The 23,106-nt window shown below is 34.8% G+C and overlaps 2 protein-coding genes across 14 annotated transcripts in view; one reads left to right on the top strand and one right to left on the bottom strand.

Moving 5' to 3' along the window:
• The window catches only part of LOC147835938 (uncharacterized), a 939,756-nt gene that overhangs the window by 530,983 nt on the left and 385,667 nt on the right, over positions 1-23,106 (top strand). The gene's annotated exons all lie outside the window — the stretch shown is intronic.
• nav2a (neuron navigator 2a) overlaps positions 1-23,106 on the bottom strand; it is a 400,576-nt gene that overhangs the window by 180,841 nt on the left and 196,629 nt on the right. For 5 of the 13 annotated variants that reach the window (XR_015495422.1, XM_087260654.1, XM_087260659.1 and 2 more), the window contains exon 1: positions 13,811-15,805. The exons of the other annotated variants lie outside the window; for them this stretch is intronic. Coding sequence is in view for 4 of the 5 variants with exons in the window: in XM_087260654.1 (XP_087116780.1) it covers positions 13,811-14,026 (216 nt within the window). In the remaining variant the exon portion in view is untranslated. Of the gene's footprint in view, positions 1-13,810; positions 15,806-23,106 lie in introns of those variants that run through there. 13 annotated transcript variants of the gene reach the window in all.

Below are 23,106 nucleotides of genomic sequence, written 5' to 3'. Positions count from 1 at the left end.
TTTCTTTTTCATATTTTTAGTTTTTCTAGTAAGTTTAGAGGGGATCTTGTGTTCTAGTTTATGTGGCCGTTGGTTTTTAGTTCTTTGCCTTGGCGCCACTCTAGTTCCTTCCCGCTCCTGTAACTTTTGGGTTTGATTATATTTCTGCGATTGCTTCTATTTTATTTTCAAATGCACTGTATAAAGCTCTATACATGACTCTCTTTTGTTAGCTTTATCACTTTTCCTTATAGAGGAATAAATGAATAAATTAGTATTGAGTAGTTTTTATCAGGAATTGTAATTTACTAAGTCGTTATAAAAATGTGTATTTTTACTTTGCGTGAGTACATTTTTACTGAAAGTATTGGTACTTTTACTCAAATACTTTCCATCAACCTGCAGTCACTACTTTATTTTCTCTTATCTATGGGGATTAGAAAAATTAGCCCTGTGGTTCCTGTCCAATCAGATCGCACATAGAAGGTAAATCACATCATGATGAACAACCTCAAGACATGTGCGCTTTATATTATCAGCAAACTTTTTAAAAGCATTAAAAGTGTACAAGAAGATGTCTAGAATCTTTACACACAATGACCCAGAGACTGTTTAGATGCATGTCACTGATGAGAAGATGAGAGATGTTTACTGTATAATGACTGAATTAGCCTTAAACACACAGTAGGCACAAGACGTCAACAGGACGTCATATTGTCGTTGTACCCTGACGTCAAATTGAAATGAAAATTGGGTTGACGTCAGAACTCAACTCAAAATCTATCAAATATCAACGTCTAATAAAGATGTTACAGCTTGACGTTGTGTGGATGTTACCACTATGACGTCTATCAGATGTTTTGGTTGCCATACCTAATAAATAAATGTTAGTATTTGATCTCAATATGACATTGTTTGAAGATGTTGGCTGGACGTTGGATTTTTGTCACTTTCTAACACAACCTAAAATCAACCAACTATTAACTTAATTTGACGTCATTATTGGACACCAAAATAACGTTGTCCTTAGACGCTCGCTAGACATTGAATTTTGATCACCTGACATCACAATCTAGCTCTAACCTAATATTATATGATGTTGTGTGCCTGCTGGGCAATGACTAAATGCACTACAGAATGTTACGTTTACACACATGCAAGAATGACATGTAAACGCATCAGCTTTTAACAGCATAATACTCACTACTCTTGAGTACTTTTAAAATGTCTACTCTTTACTAATACTTTGAGAAACATTTACAACAGATACTTTTACTCTACTTGCACTACATTTTTAGGCAAGTAGTGGTACTTTTACTTGAGTATGATTTTTCAGTACTCTTTCCACCACTGCTGACACTGAAAAATGTGATCTCCTTAGAATTAAGAAGCTTTTGTTGTCTATCTTCAAGTAGAATAAAAATATGATACAATGTTTACAATCCAAATGAAAACATGAGCTATTGTTCTTCATCCCAAGGCCTCATTTATTCTCTTTCTTCAGCTTCAATCAGTTTTGAGCAAAATTCAAACTCTCCTGGGTCAGTCTGACATGCAAGGAAACTGATCGTACCCAGAATCCACCTGTTCAAACAAAGTCTCTAAATCACTTCAGTCTAAAGCAGCAAATGACCAATAACATACGTATATCCCAGCAAACACACATCACATCTCACACTTTCACCCGGCAAAGGTCAAGCAGTCACAGCTTCATCAGCGCCGACCTTTGACCCCGAGCTGGACACAAATGCATGTTGACCTTTACTGTTCGCATTGGCCACGTCATGGCTGATTTTAGCTCATATTACCAATGCAACATTCAGACGCAAGACGACACATTTCTATGATGGAGCACCATAAAGAGAGAACAAAAGAGTGAGAGTTAAACAGACACTCAGGACGACAGATGTCTTGATTGACAAGTCCCGGGACAGATGGAGGAAGTACAACTAAATTGGTAGATCACCAAAAGAGAGACACCCAGACTAGCATTAGAAAAGCTTATAATTCCTCTACATTTGGGAAAACATGTTGCTTTACATTTGAAGACTTAAAAGGAAAGTTCACCCAAAAATGAAATGACCTCATCATTTATTATTTCATTATGTAGCTTTAAAAGAAGATATTTTGAAGAATGCTGGTTGCTGGCACTCACTGACTTCTGTAGTAGGAAAACAATCCTACGGAAGACAATGCGAGCCAGCAATCAGCAATTTTTAAAGCATTTTTTTATGTGTTCAGCAGAAGAAAGAAACTGAAATAGCTTTTGATCAGATGAAGGATGAGTAAACAATGGTGGAATTTAGATTTTTGAATGTCTCTTTAAACTTAACATGATAGACGTGGACTTAAATTTTTACACTAAAAATGAAAAGTCTGTCTTCAATATTTAGTCATTCTGGGGTAAATTAAAACCTTTTTTCTGCAACAAAACACACCATCAGACAACACTGGGGCTAACTGACTTCCTCAGCATGATAAAACACTGAAATATACAATTGCTTTTGTGTTACACGCAAGAAACTAAGCCATGCAGCTAAAAAATGACACAAGGATGAGAAAAAAATAAATAAAAGAATATATACTTTATGTGTGTCAACTTTGACATAAAGTTGAAGTCAAAATTATTAGCCCTCCTTAATTATTAGCTCCCGTTTATTTTTTCCCCAAAAGGAATGAATATTTTTTCAACACATTTCTAAACATGATAGTTTTAATAACTCATCTCTAATAACTGATTTATTTTATCTTTGTCAAGATGACAGCACATAATATTTGACTAGATATTTTTCAAGACACTTTTAAACAGATTAAAGTGACATTTAAAGGCTTAACTGAGTTTAATTAAGTTAACTAGGCAGGTTAGGATAATTAGGCAATTATTGTATAACGATGGTTTGTTTTGTAGACTATCGAAAAAAATTTTGCCTAAAGGGGCTTATAATTCTGTCCTTAAAATGGTGTTTAAAAAATTCAAATCTGCTTTTATACTAGGCAAAATAAAACAAATAAGACTTTCTCCAGAAGAAAAAACATTATCAGACATACTGTGACAATTACCTTGCTTTGTTAAACATCATTTGGGAAACATAAAAAAAAATAAAAAATAATATCAAAGGTGGACTAATTATTATGACTTCAACTGTATACTAGAAAATTGTATTTATATGTTTGGATCTGTGTATGTACGTATGTGTGTGTGTGTGTGTGTGTGTGTGTGTGTGTGTGTGTGTGTGTGTCTATCCATCCATCTATCCATCCATCCATCTATCATTTTTGTTTGTTTATGTCTTTGTGCCAAACTTAGATTTGGTATTACTCTACTATTAATACTTTGGCATAGATTTAAATATTTCTTCATATTATTTTCAGTAAATGTTGTTTTTGTAATTTAAAATAGTTTTCTAGTATGTCTTTTTTAAACTTGCCATAAAAATTGAATAAATTACTGTACTCTAATATCAAAATAAAAAAACACTGCTGGTAAAATCCTAATTTTCACCATCCAGTCAATATGTCCTGTTTACTTAGAAATACACTGTAAAAAAAAACAATCTAAATGTACCCTATCTACCATATTTCAGATTGCAGACAGCACCCTCTAGTGGATTTGTTATCTGAAGCATCCACCAAAACATACCTGGAGCAACATATTTCAGGTTTCACAAAAATGTATTTCCAATGAGCCTGGGTTTCACTTACAAAAAGAAAAAGAAATAAGAAAGCTTCAACTAAACATTTCTGAAGACGATAGGTTCCCTTATACATATTTTAATCCATCGTTTCACCCCCAAATTAAAATGTATAATTTTCTTCCAGTATTACAAACATGCACAGATCTGGAGCAGAAAACTGTCAATTTCCAAGTTGCTTAAATACAGATACAACATGCCCTGTTTAAAATAGAAATAAACTGTAAAAAATAAAATAAAATAAAATGTGACTCCAATAAATACTTGTGACTATGATCTCTATAATAAATACATATTTGTCATTTGTCAACCATCAAATTATCAGGATGTGTTTTATGCAGTGGATGTCCTTCCAGCAGTAACCCAACACTGGGAAACACCAGTACACTACGGCCAATTTAGTTTATTCAATTCACCTATAGTGCATGTCTTTGGACTGTGAAGGGACACTGGAGCACCTGGAGGAAACCCACGACAACACGGGGAGAATATGCAAACTCCACACAGAAATGCCAACTGGCTCATCCTGCAACCTTCTTGCTGTGAGGCTATCATGCTACCCACTGACCCTATTTGTCACATTTTTTTTTTACATACAATTGTTAAAAAATCATAATTAAAATAATCAGTCATTTTGTCTATTTCTTTCAGCAAAATACAACCTAATTTAAGCTAAAACTATGAATGTTTTCAGTATGCAAATGTGTGGAATCCGATATCTAAATAAAAGACTTTAAATATTCTCCTCAAACTGAGATGTACATACATGCGCACATCTAAACCATCAACTCCTTTAATCTATTTCAGTCTCAGCCTGTTTGTTATGCCCACCATCATCTATTTCATATGCTAATTCTTGCAAAGAGAAAAAAAAGCGACTTCATTTCATCCGCAGAGATCAGATGTTAGTTGAGTTTTATCGGAAAGGACGAGCTGATAGCAGGCCTCAAAGGAAACTCACAACCATACACACATGAACGCAGGCAGTTTGTCGTGCATTTAGGACACCTGCTGTGCGTACGTCACCAAAACAAGCTTTAAAAGTGTTTAAAAGTACGTTCACACTGAGATCTGCTTAGTATCGCTCTCGCCATCAGGGAACAGTGGTGTGTGTTTTATGCAAGCAGAAACAGATGGTGACAGACTGTGAAGAAATTGTGCATATTCAGGGCATTCAGATTCAGCTGACTCTCTGCAGATTCTGACAGGATTAGAAACAAAACATAACTAGAAATACCACAAGTGAAAAATACGGAGAGTGTGTGGATGGCCTTTAGCCTAAAGGGATAGTTCACACAAAAAAATCTCCTCTGTTACTTTATTATCAATAATTCAATTTTAAAAGTTATAAACATTTATATATTGAAAATACAAATAATATTATTAATGCATCTACTTTACAAAAATGCTGATGTTTTTACAAAAAAATTAAAATAATATTAATTCATTATTAAAAGCTAATATTTATTAAAAGTAACATATTTATGTAAAAACAAATAACTAATTTATATCAACAATGAATATTTTTAATGCATCTCCTTTATTTAAAAGTAGCATATCTGTAATATGTATATACAGAAAATATAAATAACATTTATTTACTGCATTTGCTTTATAAAATATATACAAAAGTTGACAGAGCAGAGATCAATATAATAATTGCGACAGAGACCCCGTAATAAGCCCTCTAAGAGGAGGAAAAACCCACCGTAATTTCAAACTACAGCTGATCAAATCATTATAAAACTGGTGAGTGATATTCTACGTTGATCTCTCTTTGTTGTATGTTGTAGTGCTGTATTTATACCATAGCAATTGTAGTGTATTGAGTGTGCGATGGGACATATTAGGATTGTATGTATTTTGTGTTGGCCACTCTTTGTATAACCCTGAGTTACTTTTTGGTTGGCCATCTGTTTGTTTCTAATAAGTCTCCTGTTTTTGCTTCTGCAGAACAGTTAAGTGAAAAGAAAGAAATGCCCGAATGTGTTTAGCGTTTTTCCTTATCACAAACACAAAAGTAATGGTACTGTTTGCATTGATTTGGCTTTTTCGGGGTTAATTATTGTGATCTGATTGCAACAGAGAAATACTGGGAAATCTCTGTGGACTGATGGGATTTCATGCCGTTCAGCCCCATAATTTTGTCATTTTAGACATTACGCTAGAGAATCATTTAAATATACCCTGAAAAAAAATATTCAAAGATGATTCCTGGATTTACTAAGTTTTTTTTACGTTAAGTGGTTGTAAAAAATTTATTTGGGCTGAATTTAAACAAACAAATTAAGTTGAACATTATTAAATTATTATTTTTTTGTTTAAATTCAACACAAATAAACTGTGTGCAACAGTTCTGCATGCAACACTTTTTCAGTGATAGCTCTAAAATTATGTTGGTGAATTAGTAACGGCTTCTGTGGTTCTAACGTTAACTGCAGATGTAAATTAATGGCTGAAGAAAGTCGTTCATCATACAAAAGGGGTTTTTAGACTCTCCGTGATTGATTTAATTTTTTATATACAGGATTATGCCTTCGAACTGTTGTATAAACGCATTATTACACTCGTAGCAAGCAGTGTGATGGGGCACTAAGGAACACACAAGGATATACACCCATATCCCACTGCTACTCGAGTGATATTGCTCATATTATTATGATATATATTGCTCACATATATTATAATGCACACCCCTATAGTCACCAATATTTTGGATGGCCTGAGGATTAATACGTTAAATCTGCTTTTCATATTTATGTGAATTATTTGTTAAAGAATGCATCCTCTGACTTTCCATCTAAGCCTTTTCCAAATAATCCTCTCTTGTTCTTTCAGTTTTGAATCCCATCAATGCGATAAATGCAAGTGACCATCAGGTGAAAAACACAGGGACGGGACGCCCATATAAATGCATGGCTGTATTGTTATGCTAATGTGCTTTATCTTATTCGGAGCTCTAGTGCAGACGCTCAGTTGACTGTATTATCACATTAAACACACTATCACATTCAAGTCAATGTGGAGACAGAAGCAAAGTCAGAGCCTCCAGGGCAAAGAGCATTAAAGTCAATGAGCAGCACTGACACGACTTCCAGACACTCTGTAAGTGTGTGCAAGTGTGACACTGAACAAAATGTATAAATAATTAAGAAAAATATACAGTTTAAGTCACAACTACTAGCCTTCCTTCCTTTTTTTTTTTTTAAATATTTCCCAAACGATGATTAACAGAACAAGGAGTTTGTGATTATATAATCATTATGATTATTTTTTTAATTCTACATAAATAATACATATTTTAAAAATAATACAGATTAATTCCCTGTCTCTTTTAACTATCCTGTAAAAGTCATTAGTAGGTTTATTTGCATACAAATTAAAAATGTCCACATGGATGTACTTGGTGTGAAGATTGTCTTGATGCTGTGAAATCAAGCTCAATGAGAGTGCAGTACACCCTCTGAACACTAGAGAGCCCCGTTCACAACATCAATACCAGAAATCATCTCCTCCTGGTATCAATGTGCCTTCTGCCATGACATTCAATCATTCATTCACTCAGTATAATAACAAACTACTGTATGAACATGCAGAAGGACATCATAAGTTAGCTAATGAAGCAGATACAGTCATACTCTGACTGTAAACAACTCGATTTCTCAATAAGCACAGCATTGTATGGACGCTATGTAGCAAAGCACATATCAAAACTATCAATATCGTGGGGCGATGGGGTGCCTTTTTCATGTTTTCTAGGAATGTCACCCAATCTACAATTTTTCGGTTAACGTCTCCACCGTCTTGTCACAAATTTTGGAAACACCTATTGACCCTGAATCCTGCCTTTTCCTATTGAATGATGATTATTCAATAACCCTCACTTCAATCAGGAATCAAAACCAAACCTCTTTCTCATGATTAACAGCTGCAAAGAAAACAATCATCAGTTCCTGGTTTCCTCCTAATCTACTGACAATTCAGCAATGGTTATACGATTTTAAAGACACTGTTTGACTAGATCAATCCACTGCCTTAATTAAAAAAAGCAAAGATTTTAACAATTCTTCATTGGAACCAAATACATGATAATTTGATCTCCATTATTAGAACTTAAGTGATTTAATATAATAAGGTACAATTTTATTAGAAACTTTTTCCATTTATTTACTTCTATGACATTACATATAGTTTTTCCCTTTTACAGGTTTCTTTATGCACACACACACACACACACACACACACACACACACACACACACACACACACACACACACACACACACACACACACACACACACACACACACACACACACACACACACACACACACACACACACACACACACACACACACACACAGTACAAATTAGCTTACCCAATTCACATGTTGAGAAATTCTGCTATTACCATTGTTGATAACCATGTTAACTAAAAAAAGTTTACTTAAACTAAAAGTTTAAGTAAAAAAAATCTCATGGCACTTAAAAAAAAGAGAATTGGTCAAAAATTGTAATTTTTTTCATTAATTGTGGCTGAAATTGGAACTGAACATGATTATTCCACCACATACTGATTTCTTTACTCATCTGTAGTTAAGCCATTGGTATTGTATTGTCTAAAATGAATATAAGCATGTTTTTACAAGCAAAAATTAAAATAATATTAATTCCTTAATAAAAGCTAATATTTATTAAAAGTAACGTATTTATGTAAAAACAAATAACTAATTTATATCAACAATGAATATTTTTTTAATGCATCTACTTTCTAAAAAAAATATCTTTTAAAAAAGTAGCATATCTGTAATATGTATATACAGAAAATATAAATAACATTTATTTACTGCATTTGCTTTATAAAATATGTATATATATACACACATATACATATATAGTTAAAGTCAGAATTATTAGCCCCCTTCAAATTGTTTTCTTCTTTTTTAAATATTTTCCAAATGATGTTTAAAAGAGCAAGGAAATTTTTACAGTATGTCTAATAATATTTTTGTTCTGGAGAAAGGCTTATTTGTTTTGTTTTGGCTACAATAAAAGCAGTTTTTAATTTTTTAAACACCATTTCAGGGACAAAATTATTAGCCCCTTTAAGCTATATTTTGTCTCGATAATCTACAGAAGAAACCATGCCTAAGTTGTCGTATGCAAAACTGCTCTAAATGACAATGTGTATATTAGAAATTTGGAAGAAATGACTTAACCCCATATGTTTATTTAAATGTTAAATAAAAATCAAATAAACGTTTATTTTCATATATTTTAGCAGCAATAACTGATGATACTTCTAATTATCAAGCTGATTTGCGTTGATGATCGTTAATGAAATCAATTTTGCTGCATAGTATTTCGGTAGAAACATTTTTCCCCACTCAGGTTTCTTTTAATAAATATGAATCCCCTAAACAATAGCATTTATTTTTTCTGATATGCAAGAGCAAATTCCTATAAATATACAGTATGTACAGTACACATTCAACTATTACCTTCACTGTATCTCACACATACTATATATAAACACACGCACACATATGCATCATCTAGTATCTCTAAACACAGACCGCCAGCACAGCTGATCGCCACACACACAAGCTAAATTTACAGTTTCTTAGTACAAGACGTGATTCTGCTAAAGCCTGTGTTAGTGAGCCAGAGCTGCAGATTTAAATGTGCACCGTCGACACAATCGCTGTGCAGTGATAAATAACACTCACCACACTCAGATTTAGCCAAGTAGTTCACATTCAAAATCAATCCTGTCTGTTTTGAATCATTCATATATACACATCTATAGATTACGTGTGGGTTGTTTTTGATATAGGTTTGCTTAAAATGTTAATATTTGTTTTATTCAATAAAGGTCAGACAACACAAATTCCATTTAGAGCATTTGTTTTTCAGAAAATGAAAGTAATTCTTTAAATCATTAATAGTGACTAATCGTTATCAGAATAAAATCACATGTAAACCGTTTTTAAATTTGTACATATATATTAATATTTATATATAATTTTGTTAATTATAATGAATTTTTAAAGTTATATTTAATAAATTTATAAAAGTAAATGTTACATTTTGTTAAATATAAACATTACACACACACACACACCGGCCACTTTATTAGGTACACCTTACTAGTACCAGGTTGGACCACCTTTTGCTTTCAGAGCTTGCCTTAAACCTTCATGGCATAGATACAACAAGGTACTGGAAAAATTACTCCGAGACATTGGTCTACATTGATTGACATGAAAGCATCACACAGCGGCTGCAGATTAGTCAGCTGCACATGCATAATGCGAATCTCCTGTTCCAACACATTCCAAAGGTGCTCAATTGTATTGAGATCTGGTGACTGTGGAGGCCATTTGAGTACAGTGAACACATTGTCATGTTCAAGAAACCAGTCTGAGATGATTTGCACTTGCATGGTGCGTTATCCTGTTGGAAGTAGCCATCAGAAGATGGGTACACTGTGGTCATAAAAGGATGGACATAGTCAGCAACAATACTCAGGTAGGCTGTGGTGTTGACACAATGCTCAGTTGGTACTAATGGGGCCAATGTGTGCCAAGAAAATATCCCCAAAACATTACACCACCAAAACATTTATTACATTGGTGTTGTGTTTTTAAAAAAATGAATATAAACCGGTTACCTTCACCTTTTTCATCATTGTTTTTTGTTAGTCTGATTTAATTCACTTTAGTTATGCATCCAAAGGCCAAACTATAGTTCCTTGGTTTTCCTAGATTGTTTTTGTCCAATCTGTACCCTCCTGTCAGAACACACACAAGAACACACTCTCCTTTCTCTTGACAAAGCCTTAAATGGCATTTGAGCATGTTTGCAGAGAGAGAGAGAGAGAGAGAGAGAGAGAGAGAGAGAGAAAGAGATGTCTCCTGGGTTGCCTAGCAGACTTACTAACTCAAAAATAAACAGAGTCACCCTGGCTTGCTTAGATATGACTGGAGAACAATCACACACACACACACACAATAGCTCAACACTCGCAGGCTAGTAAAACAAACACTCTTCCAATAGGCTTTAAAAAAGTGACACAGTTTTACTCTTAAATATACCACAGTTATTATTGTGATTTAGCTGTCATGGATACAGTACAATGCTACATTGATGCAGTAAAAGTTTATTCATTCATTCGTTTTGCTTCGGCTTAGTCCCTTATTTATCAGGGGTCACCACATCAGAATGAACCACCAACTATTTCAGCATATGTTTAACGGAGCCCGTCCAGCCACAACCCAGTACTGGGAAACACCCATACACTCTTGCATTCACACATGCACTTATATAATCCACACAGAAATGCTAACCAGGAATTGATCCAGTGACCGTCTTGCTGTGAGGAGAGAGTGCTAACCACTGAGCCACCATGCCGCCCTAGTAAAAGTTCAGTGTCATAGTATTGTGAGAGAAACATGTACAGGTTTACTGCTGATGTGAGGAGATGAGCATCTGCTTTTAGCCATACAAGGCAAATACTTCCCTGTATTACGGTTAGGGCTACACAAATTAAAATTTAAATTTAAATTAAAATGAAAATGCGATTCAGCAAGAGCTGCAATTCTCATGCACATCTTGTCAGGGAAACACAGCTCTGTGATCACCCAGTGGACAACTTTATGTCAAAACAATGTCAAAAAACACATACAATTAGAAACAATTTGATGTCAAAACATTGATGTCTATTTGACATCCACACTTTAATCTCCCTTTGACCACCAAAAAAAAAAAAAAACGACAAAAAAACGTATAATATAGGAACAGGTTTGTTCATCTAAAAGCTTCAATTCCAAATTCCAACTGTTGTATCCTTACAAAGCATGTAAACTTCCTTAACATCAAAACGACATCTATTTGACATGTAACATACGTCAAAATGACAGTAATCATGTAATCTTTTTTTTTAACACTCTACTTAAGTTGAGCTGAGTTTGGAGTAAAAACATGTAATTAAATATGGTATATTCACATACTTTCAGATATAGCAGCCACACAGAGTCATTGTTCACTGAAAAGTGATGTAAACATGTCAAATCGCAGAACAAATGTCTTTGATTTCAGAATCGCACGATTAAATCACCTTCAATTTTGTTGCGTAGCTTGTCAGTAAACTATGCTAACAACTGCTGCTCCATCTAAAAGCAGATGCAGGTGCTGGCAAAATCGATTAATCGCACAACACAACATTTCGGTTATCAGTGGATTTAAAGATTATCGCTATCAATCGATATTGGAAACTAACTGGGCGACATTGTATAATTAATTATAGCAATAGTTAAGTAACTGACAAAGTTTAAATCTAAGAAACATAAAAAAGTACAATGCCAGCGCACTTACTAAAGCATACGCTGTTGGTAGCATGTTAATGTGAGTGTATTTGTTTTTATGTCAGTGCTACATAAAGTATTCAGCGTTTGATTTGAAGTGTTTGTAGAAAAGTGTCTGGTGCATGTGGAGAAGACAGAGGCTGTTTCTCAATTCCAAGAGCTCAGAGAACGGACTTGCCTTCTTGTGAAGACCTCGGAAGAACGAACTCGGGAGACCTCGAGAACAGAGAACGAGTCCTGTGAGAAATGAGATGCTGCGTTCTCCCTGATGGTCACATGACCTTTACGCATTATTGATGGAAAATTATTTAAACATTACAGCATTCATACAACGATTTATTGGTTTTCCCCTTTTCAAAATTTATACTATGCATAAAAACATAACAAATATAGGTTGCATAATATAAATAAAATAAATAAATAATATAAAATAAACACCCTTAATGTGTTCATGCCTTTATTGAGATCTCAATTAGGGAAACTCCTGAGATAAATAAGTAATATCTCTTAACTTTAATAATAAATCTAAATAAAAGGCTGCGCTTCCCACCTCCAGTCGCAATGACTTCTGGGACTTTTAGAGCGAGTTCTGTGTTCAGGTCTGCATTGGTGCTTCCTCGATATCAAGAACACATCCGGGATGTTTCACGCATCCTCTGTTCTTGCGGTCTTGAGTATAGGATTTAAACAAACAAAAAGCGCTCTGGGGTTAGCTCAAATGTATGGTCGGTGCTCTTTGGGTAAGGGATTCATCTAAACAGCAACAAGAATCAGTACAAGGCACTCGAATAAAGTGAAAAATTAAAAAAATAAAAAAATAAAAATATATATATATATTTTAAATTTTTCACTTTATTCGAGTGCCTTGGACTGATCCTTGTTGCTATAGGATTTAAACTTTGGCAGCTGATGGAGACGTTACACGAAAACAGGAGGACGCAGGAACGCTGAAGAACGCATATTGAGAAACAGCCAGAATGTGTTTCTTACAGGTGGTTTGTCAAGCTCAAAGCTCCACTATAAACAGGTTGTGAAAGATATGAAGATGCAAAGACTCTTGATACTATGCAGTAGACAATACGATGCATTAAATTGACTGTATGTAAGAATGTTCATGTGTTATAATCCTTTTTTATTGTCAACGTGAACGGCGTGTAAACAAACTAAAAATCGGTTATTTAGAGCCTCACTTCTATAATATGACACTCGAAACGACAGCTTATACAATGTTGAAGATAATGTCAAAACACCTATTTTGTACTGTTATGTTGACGTGTCATGCAATACAACAGATCAATTTTAAATACATTTTCACATAGCCAGATCAATATAATATGTCGTCTGAATCTCAATCTATATCTTTCTTTATAACCATCTGTGCTTTATAAGAATCCATACTTTAATACCAACATGATATAAATCAATATTTATCACAATATTTTATATAATTATATACTTAAAGTGATAGTTCCCCTGAAAGTCTGTCATTTTTTACTTGTTACAAACCTGTTTGAGTTTCTTTCTTCTGTTAAACACAAAAGGAAATATTTTTGAAGCCGGAAACCGGTAACCATTGACTTCCATAGTATTCGTTTTTCCCATGGAAGCCTGCTTAACAGAAAAAAGAAAACTCAAAGGAAGGTTTGTAACTCCTTGAAGGACATAAATAGTAAGTCCTTTATCTTTTTTTAGATGAACTACCCCTTTAATTCCTTGAAAAAAGACCATGAGTTTCTCTCTCTCTCTCACACACACACACACATGCAATTCTAACCTGTGTGTCCTCTCCACTGTCAACATTGTGATAGTTTTTGCTTGTCATCCACCCGCTTTGGCTCTGGAGGTGGAGATGAGCGCTGCTCTGTGGGGGGCTGGAATAACAGGGTCGGGGGGCCACAGCTCGGGTGGGCACCTGAGGGATGGGGAGGGCGCTGTGGATCGGCTTCGGTAGTCCAGACTTCATGTTAGAGACCACCAGGATAGCAGGCATCTTCACCTGCACCCACAACTAATCCGATGTGTCTTGCCACGCACTGCAGCATCCAGAGTGCTGGAGATATTCCCAAATATAGTCCCAATGGTCTTCTTATGGCATTATTGTTCAAAATAAATAAAGAATGAAAAAATCCACCTGTATGCTGAGCAGTCCGAGAATCTCTTATGTGAGAAATATACACAATGCAGCCTCCAGTGTGATTGAGATACTTCCAAATGCAGTCTGAATGGTCTTATTAGGGCATTATTGTTACAAATAATGATAACAATAAACAATTCAACTTGTATGCTGAGCAATACGAGAATCTCTTGTGTAAGGAATATACAGCGTAGCAACTGTTATAATTGAGAAATTCCCAAATTCAATCCGAATGGTCTTATTATGGCAGTTTTGTTCAAAAAATATATGTAAATATCAAACTATTCCACTTGTATGCTGAGCAATTCGAGAATCTGTTGTGTGAGAAATATACACAATGCAGCATCCAGTGAGCTTGAGATACTCTCAAAAACAGTCCAAATGGTCTTGTTAGGGCAATTATTGTTCAAAATAATGATAACAATAAACTATTCCGCTTGTATGCTGAGAAATTTGAGAATCTCTTGTGTGAGGATTACACAGCGTAGCAACTATTATGATTGAGATATTCCCAAATTCAATCCTAATGGTCTTGTTAGAGCATTATTGATAAACAAAAATTACAATAATTCAAATATTCCACCTATGTGCTGAGCAAGTTGTGAATCTCTGTTTGAGAAATACACAGTTCAGCATCTTGTGTGCTTGAAATACTCTCAAATACAGTGTTAATAGTATTTTTATATCATTATTGTTCAAAAAATTTTCAAACTAAAAAATTCCACCTGTATGCTGAGAAATTCGAGAATCTCTAATGTGAGGAATACACAGCACAACAACTATTATGATTGAGATATTACCACATACAGTCCGAATGGTCTTTTTATAGCAATATTGTTCAAACAAACAATAATAATAATAAAATATTCCACCTAAATGCTCAGCAATTTGAGAATCTCTTGTGTGAGGAATACACAGTTCAGCATCCAGTGTGATCGAGATACTCTCAAATACAGTCCCAATGGTCTTTTTATGCCATTATTGTTCAAAATAATGATAATAATAAATTATTCTACTTGTCGGCTGAGCAATTTGAGAATCTCTTGTGTGAGGAATACACAGTTCAGCAATTATTATGCTTGAGATATTGCCAAATACAGTCCGAACAGTCTTATTATGGCATTACTGTTCAAAATAAGAAATGAAGAATGAAAAAATCCACCTGTGTGCTGAACAATTTGAGAAGCTCTTGTAAGGAATACACAGTACAGCATCCAGTATGCTTCCCGAAATACAGTTCAAATGATCTTTTATGGCATTACTGTTCAAAATTAAAATAATAATAATAAAATGTTCCACCTGTATGCTGAGCAACTCGAGAATCTTTTGTAAGAAATACACAGCGTAGCATCCAGCGGGCTTGAGATATTCCCAAATACAGTCCGAATGGTCTTGTTAGGGCATTTTACTCTTGAAAAAAAGTAAGCATAAAAAAAATACAAAAAATAAAAACAATCCACCTGTATGTCGATCAGTCCAAGAGACTCTTCGAGAAGCAAATGTGAATCCGTTTTGATTCAGTTCTATTCCCGGTGTGTGTGAAGTCTCGAAAAACGACAGAATCATGGAAAAGTGTAGGAATACAGAAGAGCAGCAAACGTAAGACTAGCATCGAACGGTGCTCAGCTGGTGACTGCAGGGATTTTCAATGCACTTGTCCATGATCTCTCTCTCTCTCTCTCTCTCTCTCTCATGGTTAAAACGAAGCAGGTGTGGCTTAAGAAGGCAGCGATAACTAGTGGCTTGTGCCTTACACCAGTATATAAGCACTAGTTTCTCTCAGCTGTGCAGCACACACTCCTATAAACACACACACACACACTCCTCCCATCTAGGACGTCAGAGCAAACGAACAGTATGAAGCAGCAGAGGCTGGATATGATTAGCTTGTGCGTGTGTATGTGCATGTGTGTGTGTATGGGGAGAATGGAAAGAACTATTAGTGTCATATATGTGCGAATGCTGTGGATTAGAATTGACAGCTTGTGTGTGTGTGACTCTTTCTCTCTCTTTGTGTGTGTGTGAGAGAGAGAGAGACGCAGTGTTCTCCATGTTGTGGGCTTTCCTCCAGGCACACTGCACGCAGTATAAGTCAAATGAGGCGAAGGTTACTTGCAAGGGATTAGTGTGTATCTCGTATTTCTCTCATTATTTCTTCTCCTTCATAAGCATTCATTAATCATATAGAGCCATCATTATTTCTCGGTCTGCGTTTTTAATGGATGTTTTAATACTGAAAAGCAGTTTGAGAGACATGGAAAGAGTTTAAATCACACATACTGTATATGAGAGGTTTTCATATATTGTACGTGTCTTCATTTTGTAAATAGTCATCCCAAAAGACTTGAATATGTATGTTTATATATGTGTGAATATATATATAAAGTATGCAAAGATTTTTGGTATCAATATTGAAACCTTCTGGAAAACTAAATATGATCAATAGTAGGGCTGGGCTGATAAACGATATTATATCGAAATGCAATAAAATTTATGTCAAGAACAATAAGCTCTGGACTATTTTACTTTATATTGATCCAAAAGCCAATCACACAGCAGTAATGTGCAACAATGGGAATCTTAAAGTGTGTTGATATTAGAGATCTACCAGCAAAAATTTATCAGTCAAAAATGTTATGCTGTTTAATGGACCCTCTAATTTTTGTGGCTTCAGTCATTGTTGGGGTACTCTTTTAAATCTGGAAGCATTAACAACTAATTTGGTTTAAATATTGTTATCGTTCAATATGGAAATTGGAAAATAGTAATTAAGACTGCATTTTTGCCATTTTGCCAGAAGAGCAGCAAACGTAAGACTAGCATCGAACGGTGCTCAGCTGGTGACTGCAGGGATTTTCAATGCACTTGTCCATGATCTCTCTCTCTCTCTCTCTCTCTCTCTCTCTCTCTCTCTCTCTCTCTCTCTCTCTCTCTCATGGTTAAAACGAAGCAGGTGTGGCTTAAGAAGGCAGCGATAACTAGTGGCTTGTGCATTACACCAGTATATAAGCACCAGACCTAATTTAAAGGCTTTTAAATACAAATATTGAAATACATTTTTTTCTTAGCCTGATTACAAAAAAACTAAATGCAAACAAATAATGTTTTTTGATAAATTCTTAACCACTTGTAACTTTAACATTGCAACTTTAAATGTTTGAATAACCTTTTTCTTTGCCAGTTTTAAAAATAAACATGTATCAGCCGATACTGATATAGCAACTAAAATATTGTGCACCATCAGTTCACTCTCAATAATAATGGTACAAAACCTTTCACTGAGGTGGTACCTTTTGAAAAGGGACACTTTTTACCATGCAGGTCCACATTTGTACCTTTTAAGGTAAATAATAAAGTACTTTAGTGGTACAGAAGTGAACCCTGAAGGAACAAATTCAAACTTTTAAAGTACTAATGTGCAATTGTAAGGTACAAAAGCATACCTTTTCAAATGGTACCACCCCAGTGACAGGTATCTTTATTTCTGAGAATTGTGCATCATTAATGAATTAATTCCTTACATTTATATAGCGCTTTTTGGGACACTCAAAGCGGTTTACACATTTTTGGGAGAATCTCCTCATCCACCAGCAGTGTGCAGCATGCACCTGGAAGAGGCGACAGCAGCCACCAAACCACACCAGACTGCACCAGACTGCACACCACACACCAGCTGATTGGTGGAGAGGAGACAGAGTGATAAAGCCATTAATGATATGGGGATGGTTAGAGACCAGTAGGCAAATTTGGCCAGGATGCTGGGGTTAAACCCCTACTCTTTTTCGAAGGATGTCCTGGGATTTTTAACGACCGCAGAGAGTCAGGACCTTGGCTTAACATCTCATCCTATGCTCACTGAGCAGTCTGGACCTTGGTTTAAAATCTCATTCGTGCTCACTGAGCAGTATGTCCCCATCAATGTACTGGGTCATTAGGACCCACACAGAACGCAGTTCATTAGGACCCTCACTAACACCACTTCCGGCAGCAAAATAGCTTTCCTATTATGAACTCTCATCCAGGTACTGACCAGGCGGAGCCCTGCTTAGCTTATGTGGGCAACCATGTAAGAGTTGCTGAGAGCTAGCTGCCAGTTAAATTTATGGTTTCATGGTTTCAACAACAACAAAAATTAAGCATCTAAACTGTAGCCAAAATTGATTATAATAAAAATATTTCATAAGCAGAAAATCAGTATATTATAATTATTATATAACTATTTTATTACATTATTACTATATATCTTGATATTGTGACATTGAAAACTAGAGTAATGAGCCTGAAAATTCAGCTTCAATATAATAAATATACTGAGTAAATAATATTTCAAAACAATTATAGTATATTGAAATAAGGTTTAAAATTACTACTGTTTTGCTGTATTTATTATTAAATAAATGCAGCCTTGGTGAGGATAAAAATATATTCTTTTAAATCAATGAGATTAAATAACAATATAACAAATAAAAGAGTGAAGAAATCAAACCCATTTTCTGCTGCTCGCACTTAACTTGACGAATTATGCTCTTAAGTTCAAACACAGCTTTGGGTATTGATATTGCAATGTTTTGAGCTTTGCTGTAGGAAACATAAAAGACAAAATGACATATGGTTGCAAACACTCAGTCCATATGCATTAACTACTGTGTCAACCAATTGAAATGTAATGCTCAGCTAATGTCCCCATAATGACGTCTGGATCAATACCCCACCATCTGCAGCCAATATCATGACATTTTATGATCTTATGCCCGCTGGCGGATGAGCGGCATTAAAGGGGTAGTTCATTTTCATGTCATCAATTACTCACATTTAATGTTCAAAATCTGTACATTAGTTTCTTTCATCTGTTCAACAAAAGAAAGATATATTGAACAATGCTGTGGGGGAAAACAACCATTGACTTCCATGGTATTTTTTTGTTCCTACTATGGAAGTCAATGGTTGTATTTCCCAACATTATTGAGAATAACTTGTTTCGTGCTTAACAAAAGAATGAAATGTATAAATGTTCGAATGAGATTAAATAATAAAGTGTTTGTCTTTGGGTGAACTGGGGCTGCACAAAATTGGAACAAATTGACAGCAATATACGTTGTGATATGAAATATACTTTAAATAACTCTTTTGTGTTCAATATTCAATATTTCAGAATGTTTTTGGATATTTTATAGCAAAGTGCATCTGCATACATTTTTAAAATAATCTTTAAACTAGATTTTTAGGGGTAAAAAACCATACCAATGAGAGAAAAACATGGCAGTTGGACCCAAATATTAAACAATCTATTGTAAAATGACACTTGTCAGTCTTCATTATAGAAATATGATTTATTTAGTCTTTATTAAATCAACAAATGCTAATGTTTCTTGTGCCTGAATGCTTCAAAGGGCACCAACGATGCAAAATCAACTTTTGGGAGCTCTTTGGACAGAACTGTGTATAGGTATACCGTGTCTGCTGTCATATTGGAGTGATTTAAACACAGTAAGTCTCTTTTTTTAAATGTCCTGATGTAAAAAAGTATCCAAATCCCACTGACTTTGAGGCCCACCACAACGTGACGTAGTAGTGCAATTTTCCCCGCCCACCGAATTGATTTACAGGGGGGTGTTACGTCCTTTTAGATGTTAATATTAAACTAGGAGTAGATGACATAACATACATTAGTTTAATGTGTGTGACAAGCGGATGGAGAAAGAAATAAACTGAATCAAATAATCACTGCAATTATTTATTGCCCATATATCCAATGAAAACCAGTGAAAATATATTATACAGTGAAAGAAAAATATTTACAATGATTAAATAATGAATTACCTGGGGGGAGAGGAAGTAGTTGAATGTGCTTAAATCAAAGAAATAAATATAACAAAACTCAGTAACTGTTTTCACCAAACTAAACTAAATATGAAAAGAAAAGCATGAAAAGAAACATCTTCAACGTATCAAACGTCTTAACTAAACTGCTCTAACTAAAAACAAAACATACAGAAAACAGCACATTCTCCTGAACCTAGTGAACTAATACAAAATATCAATCTGAGTGTTGTATATGTATATCGCGCGACCTACTCACTCCTACACCTCTCCGAGGCATCACTCAAACATGTCAGTTAACTGGACAATTTCACAAGCATTGTTAAATCGCAAACTTTAGACATTAACATTATTAACATGTATCCGATGTGACGTGTATAAACATCTCCACAGAACAGGCTTTGCAAAGAAACTGCAAGAAAAAGATCTGTTCCAACTCTCGGCGATCAGCTGCACCTCAGAAAATGAGTTTTACAAGTTTAAAACAGTGCATGTTTGTAATAAAATAAAGTCACTATGTAGTGTCAGTACAACAATATATCAGGTGCAACAATATACAAGAGCAAAAACAATGCAAAGTTAAACGTGTGTGTGTGTGTGTGGCTCATCATTTCAGAAAGGCTTGAATAAACCCCACTACTATACATCAAATACACTTACTTGGTTTTTTGACTAATGAATTGGATACCTGCTTCACACGTGGGAACAGTGGCCGGGGAAAGCCAGGTCATTTGCATTTAAAGGCACAGGCTACAAAAAACGTTACACTGTCCTCTGAGCCAAAAATCGTCATATTCCGCATTGTATAATAAATAATCTAAGCTGAAACTTTGCAGACACATTCTGAAGACACCAAAGACTTATCTTACATCTTGGTAAAGGGGTAAAATAGGAGCCCTTTAAACTCACTTAATATATTTAACAGAAAAAACAACAAAAAAATCAATGAAATTAATAAACTTTAAATCCCCAACAGAATAATTTTTTTTTTTTTTTTAATGCCATTAATCTACAAGCTCCTGGTCTACACTGCTCACATTCTGACGCACATTGCTGAGTCTTGTTTATCTGTAACAAAGCATTTCCTTGCCCTGCCTACCATTTTTTCTGAACTTTGCTTCGTTTGATTTTTTTATGTTGTTTTGCCGCCTATCCCAACCATTAGCCTGCTTTTATGTCAACACTATGGATTACCTGTATGCTCCAGTTTGCTCCTGTTTTGACCATTGCCTGCCTGACTATTCTGTTTAATAAATCTGCATGTGGATCCTCACCTTGCTTGTCAACCTAATTTTTCAAAGATGACTCAGCCATGTATGTCAGACTGAGAGTAGAATATATAGTCCTATTATGAGTCTATGATGAGTCTGTGTGTCCAACCAGGCGGAAAACTGGAACTGGTGTGTGTGAGGTGCATAATGGGATTTGTAGTTCATATCAGTGTCAGATTTGTAATTCTCCAGCAATCTGAATCTGCTAGATCGCTGGTGATTATGACAGCTATACACTGTAAAATGCTGGATTCTGCACAATCACTTCATGTTGTCACAGCACAAATTGATTAACCTATTTTTTTTATACAAATTTAAGTGGATTGAACAATTAAGCTGTCTCCAAAACAATCCTCAAGAATTGTGTATATTCAGTAAAAACAGATATTTAAAAAATCCAATCAATTTGTGTTGGGAAAACATGAAGGAATTAAACTAACTTATGAGTTTTCAACAAATTTAAGTTGATTGAACATACAACAATTAAGGTGTCCCAAACAACTCAATAATTGAGTTTAAAAAGACATAATTTCAATAAGTTTAAACAAACAGCAAACATCATTTTTTGAGTGTATTTGCCACCACACACCCAACCAAAAACAGCTGCAATTCAGGCAAATGTTTACCACAGACAATGAATATTATCAGACAGTCCCACTGCTGCCAATCACAATTAAACCAACATACTGGCAGTGCCCGATCCAACTCAACATTCCAAATTCAGGTTAATGGATTGGCGGAGACGCTCGCTCATAATTACACTGACAGAGCTCAGTCATTTGTGAAATGAAAGGCAGTGAAGTAAAGAGAAGATTTAGGGTCTCCAGAGTGTTGACGTCCTCAAGTGTTCCCAGATCAGCTCCTGAAGCGGCCGCACACACTTAATCCTGTTACGCATAATGCAAACCAATGCATGTTTTGTATTTCTCTGCGTGCGTCCATAAAACAATTACACAAATCTGCATAATGTATAATCGTAGTATGTAACGCAAAGATATGTATGACTAAAGGAGGCAACTAAAATGCATTAGTTAAATAAATGAGATCACAATGTAGAATCAGCTTCCATCAGGGGCATTATCTTAAGTTCATACTTTAAAGTGGTCTGTTCTCTTCCTCAGAAACTCAATGTCATTTGTCAGAAAAAAGAGTAATATCCAATTATTGCAGAAATTATATTGTTTTTGGTGTAAATTTGGGTTGTTTTGGGTTGTTGAAAATTTTGTAAATCAAGTCTCATTATGATTTTTATACTTTACAAACTATATATTCTGCCCCCCTACCCCCAAGCCAACCCTAAAAACAATTTGTAATAACAAATCTTCAAATTAGTAAAAAAAAAAAATAATAAAAATAATAATAATAAAAATAATATATATATATATATATATATATATATATATATATATATATATATATATATATATATATATATATAAAATAATATATAGTTTTTATTGATTTCCTCATGAGGACCAAATCAATTTACTACAAATTCCAATTTAACTGGTATTGTGGGGACATTTGATCTCCACAACCTAAGGAATACAATGTATACACACACACACACACACACACACACACACACACACACACACACACACACACACACACACACACACACACACACACACACACACACACACGTCATAACAGCAACTTGATAACACTTAGATTTTGTGGTTGCCATTTGACATATTTCCAGTTCAATCTATTTTTAGAACCTGAAAACCATTCAAGGCTGAATCAAACCCTGGAGAAGTGTGCCATTTCAAATACAATAAAATCCTGAAGCTAAAGGGAAAGAAAGTCATTCACCGGAGAACATGTTCAAACAGAAAACGT

The sequence above is a fragment of the Danio rerio genome, chromosome 7, assembly GCF_052040795.2.
Source record: "Danio rerio strain M-AB ecotype USA chromosome 7, GRCz13ab, whole genome shotgun sequence".
Lineage (NCBI taxonomy): Eukaryota > Metazoa > Chordata > Actinopteri > Cypriniformes > Danionidae > Danio > Danio rerio.
The sequence above is the reverse complement of the archived record's forward strand: the minus strand, read 5'-3'. Positions and strand labels throughout refer to the sequence as shown.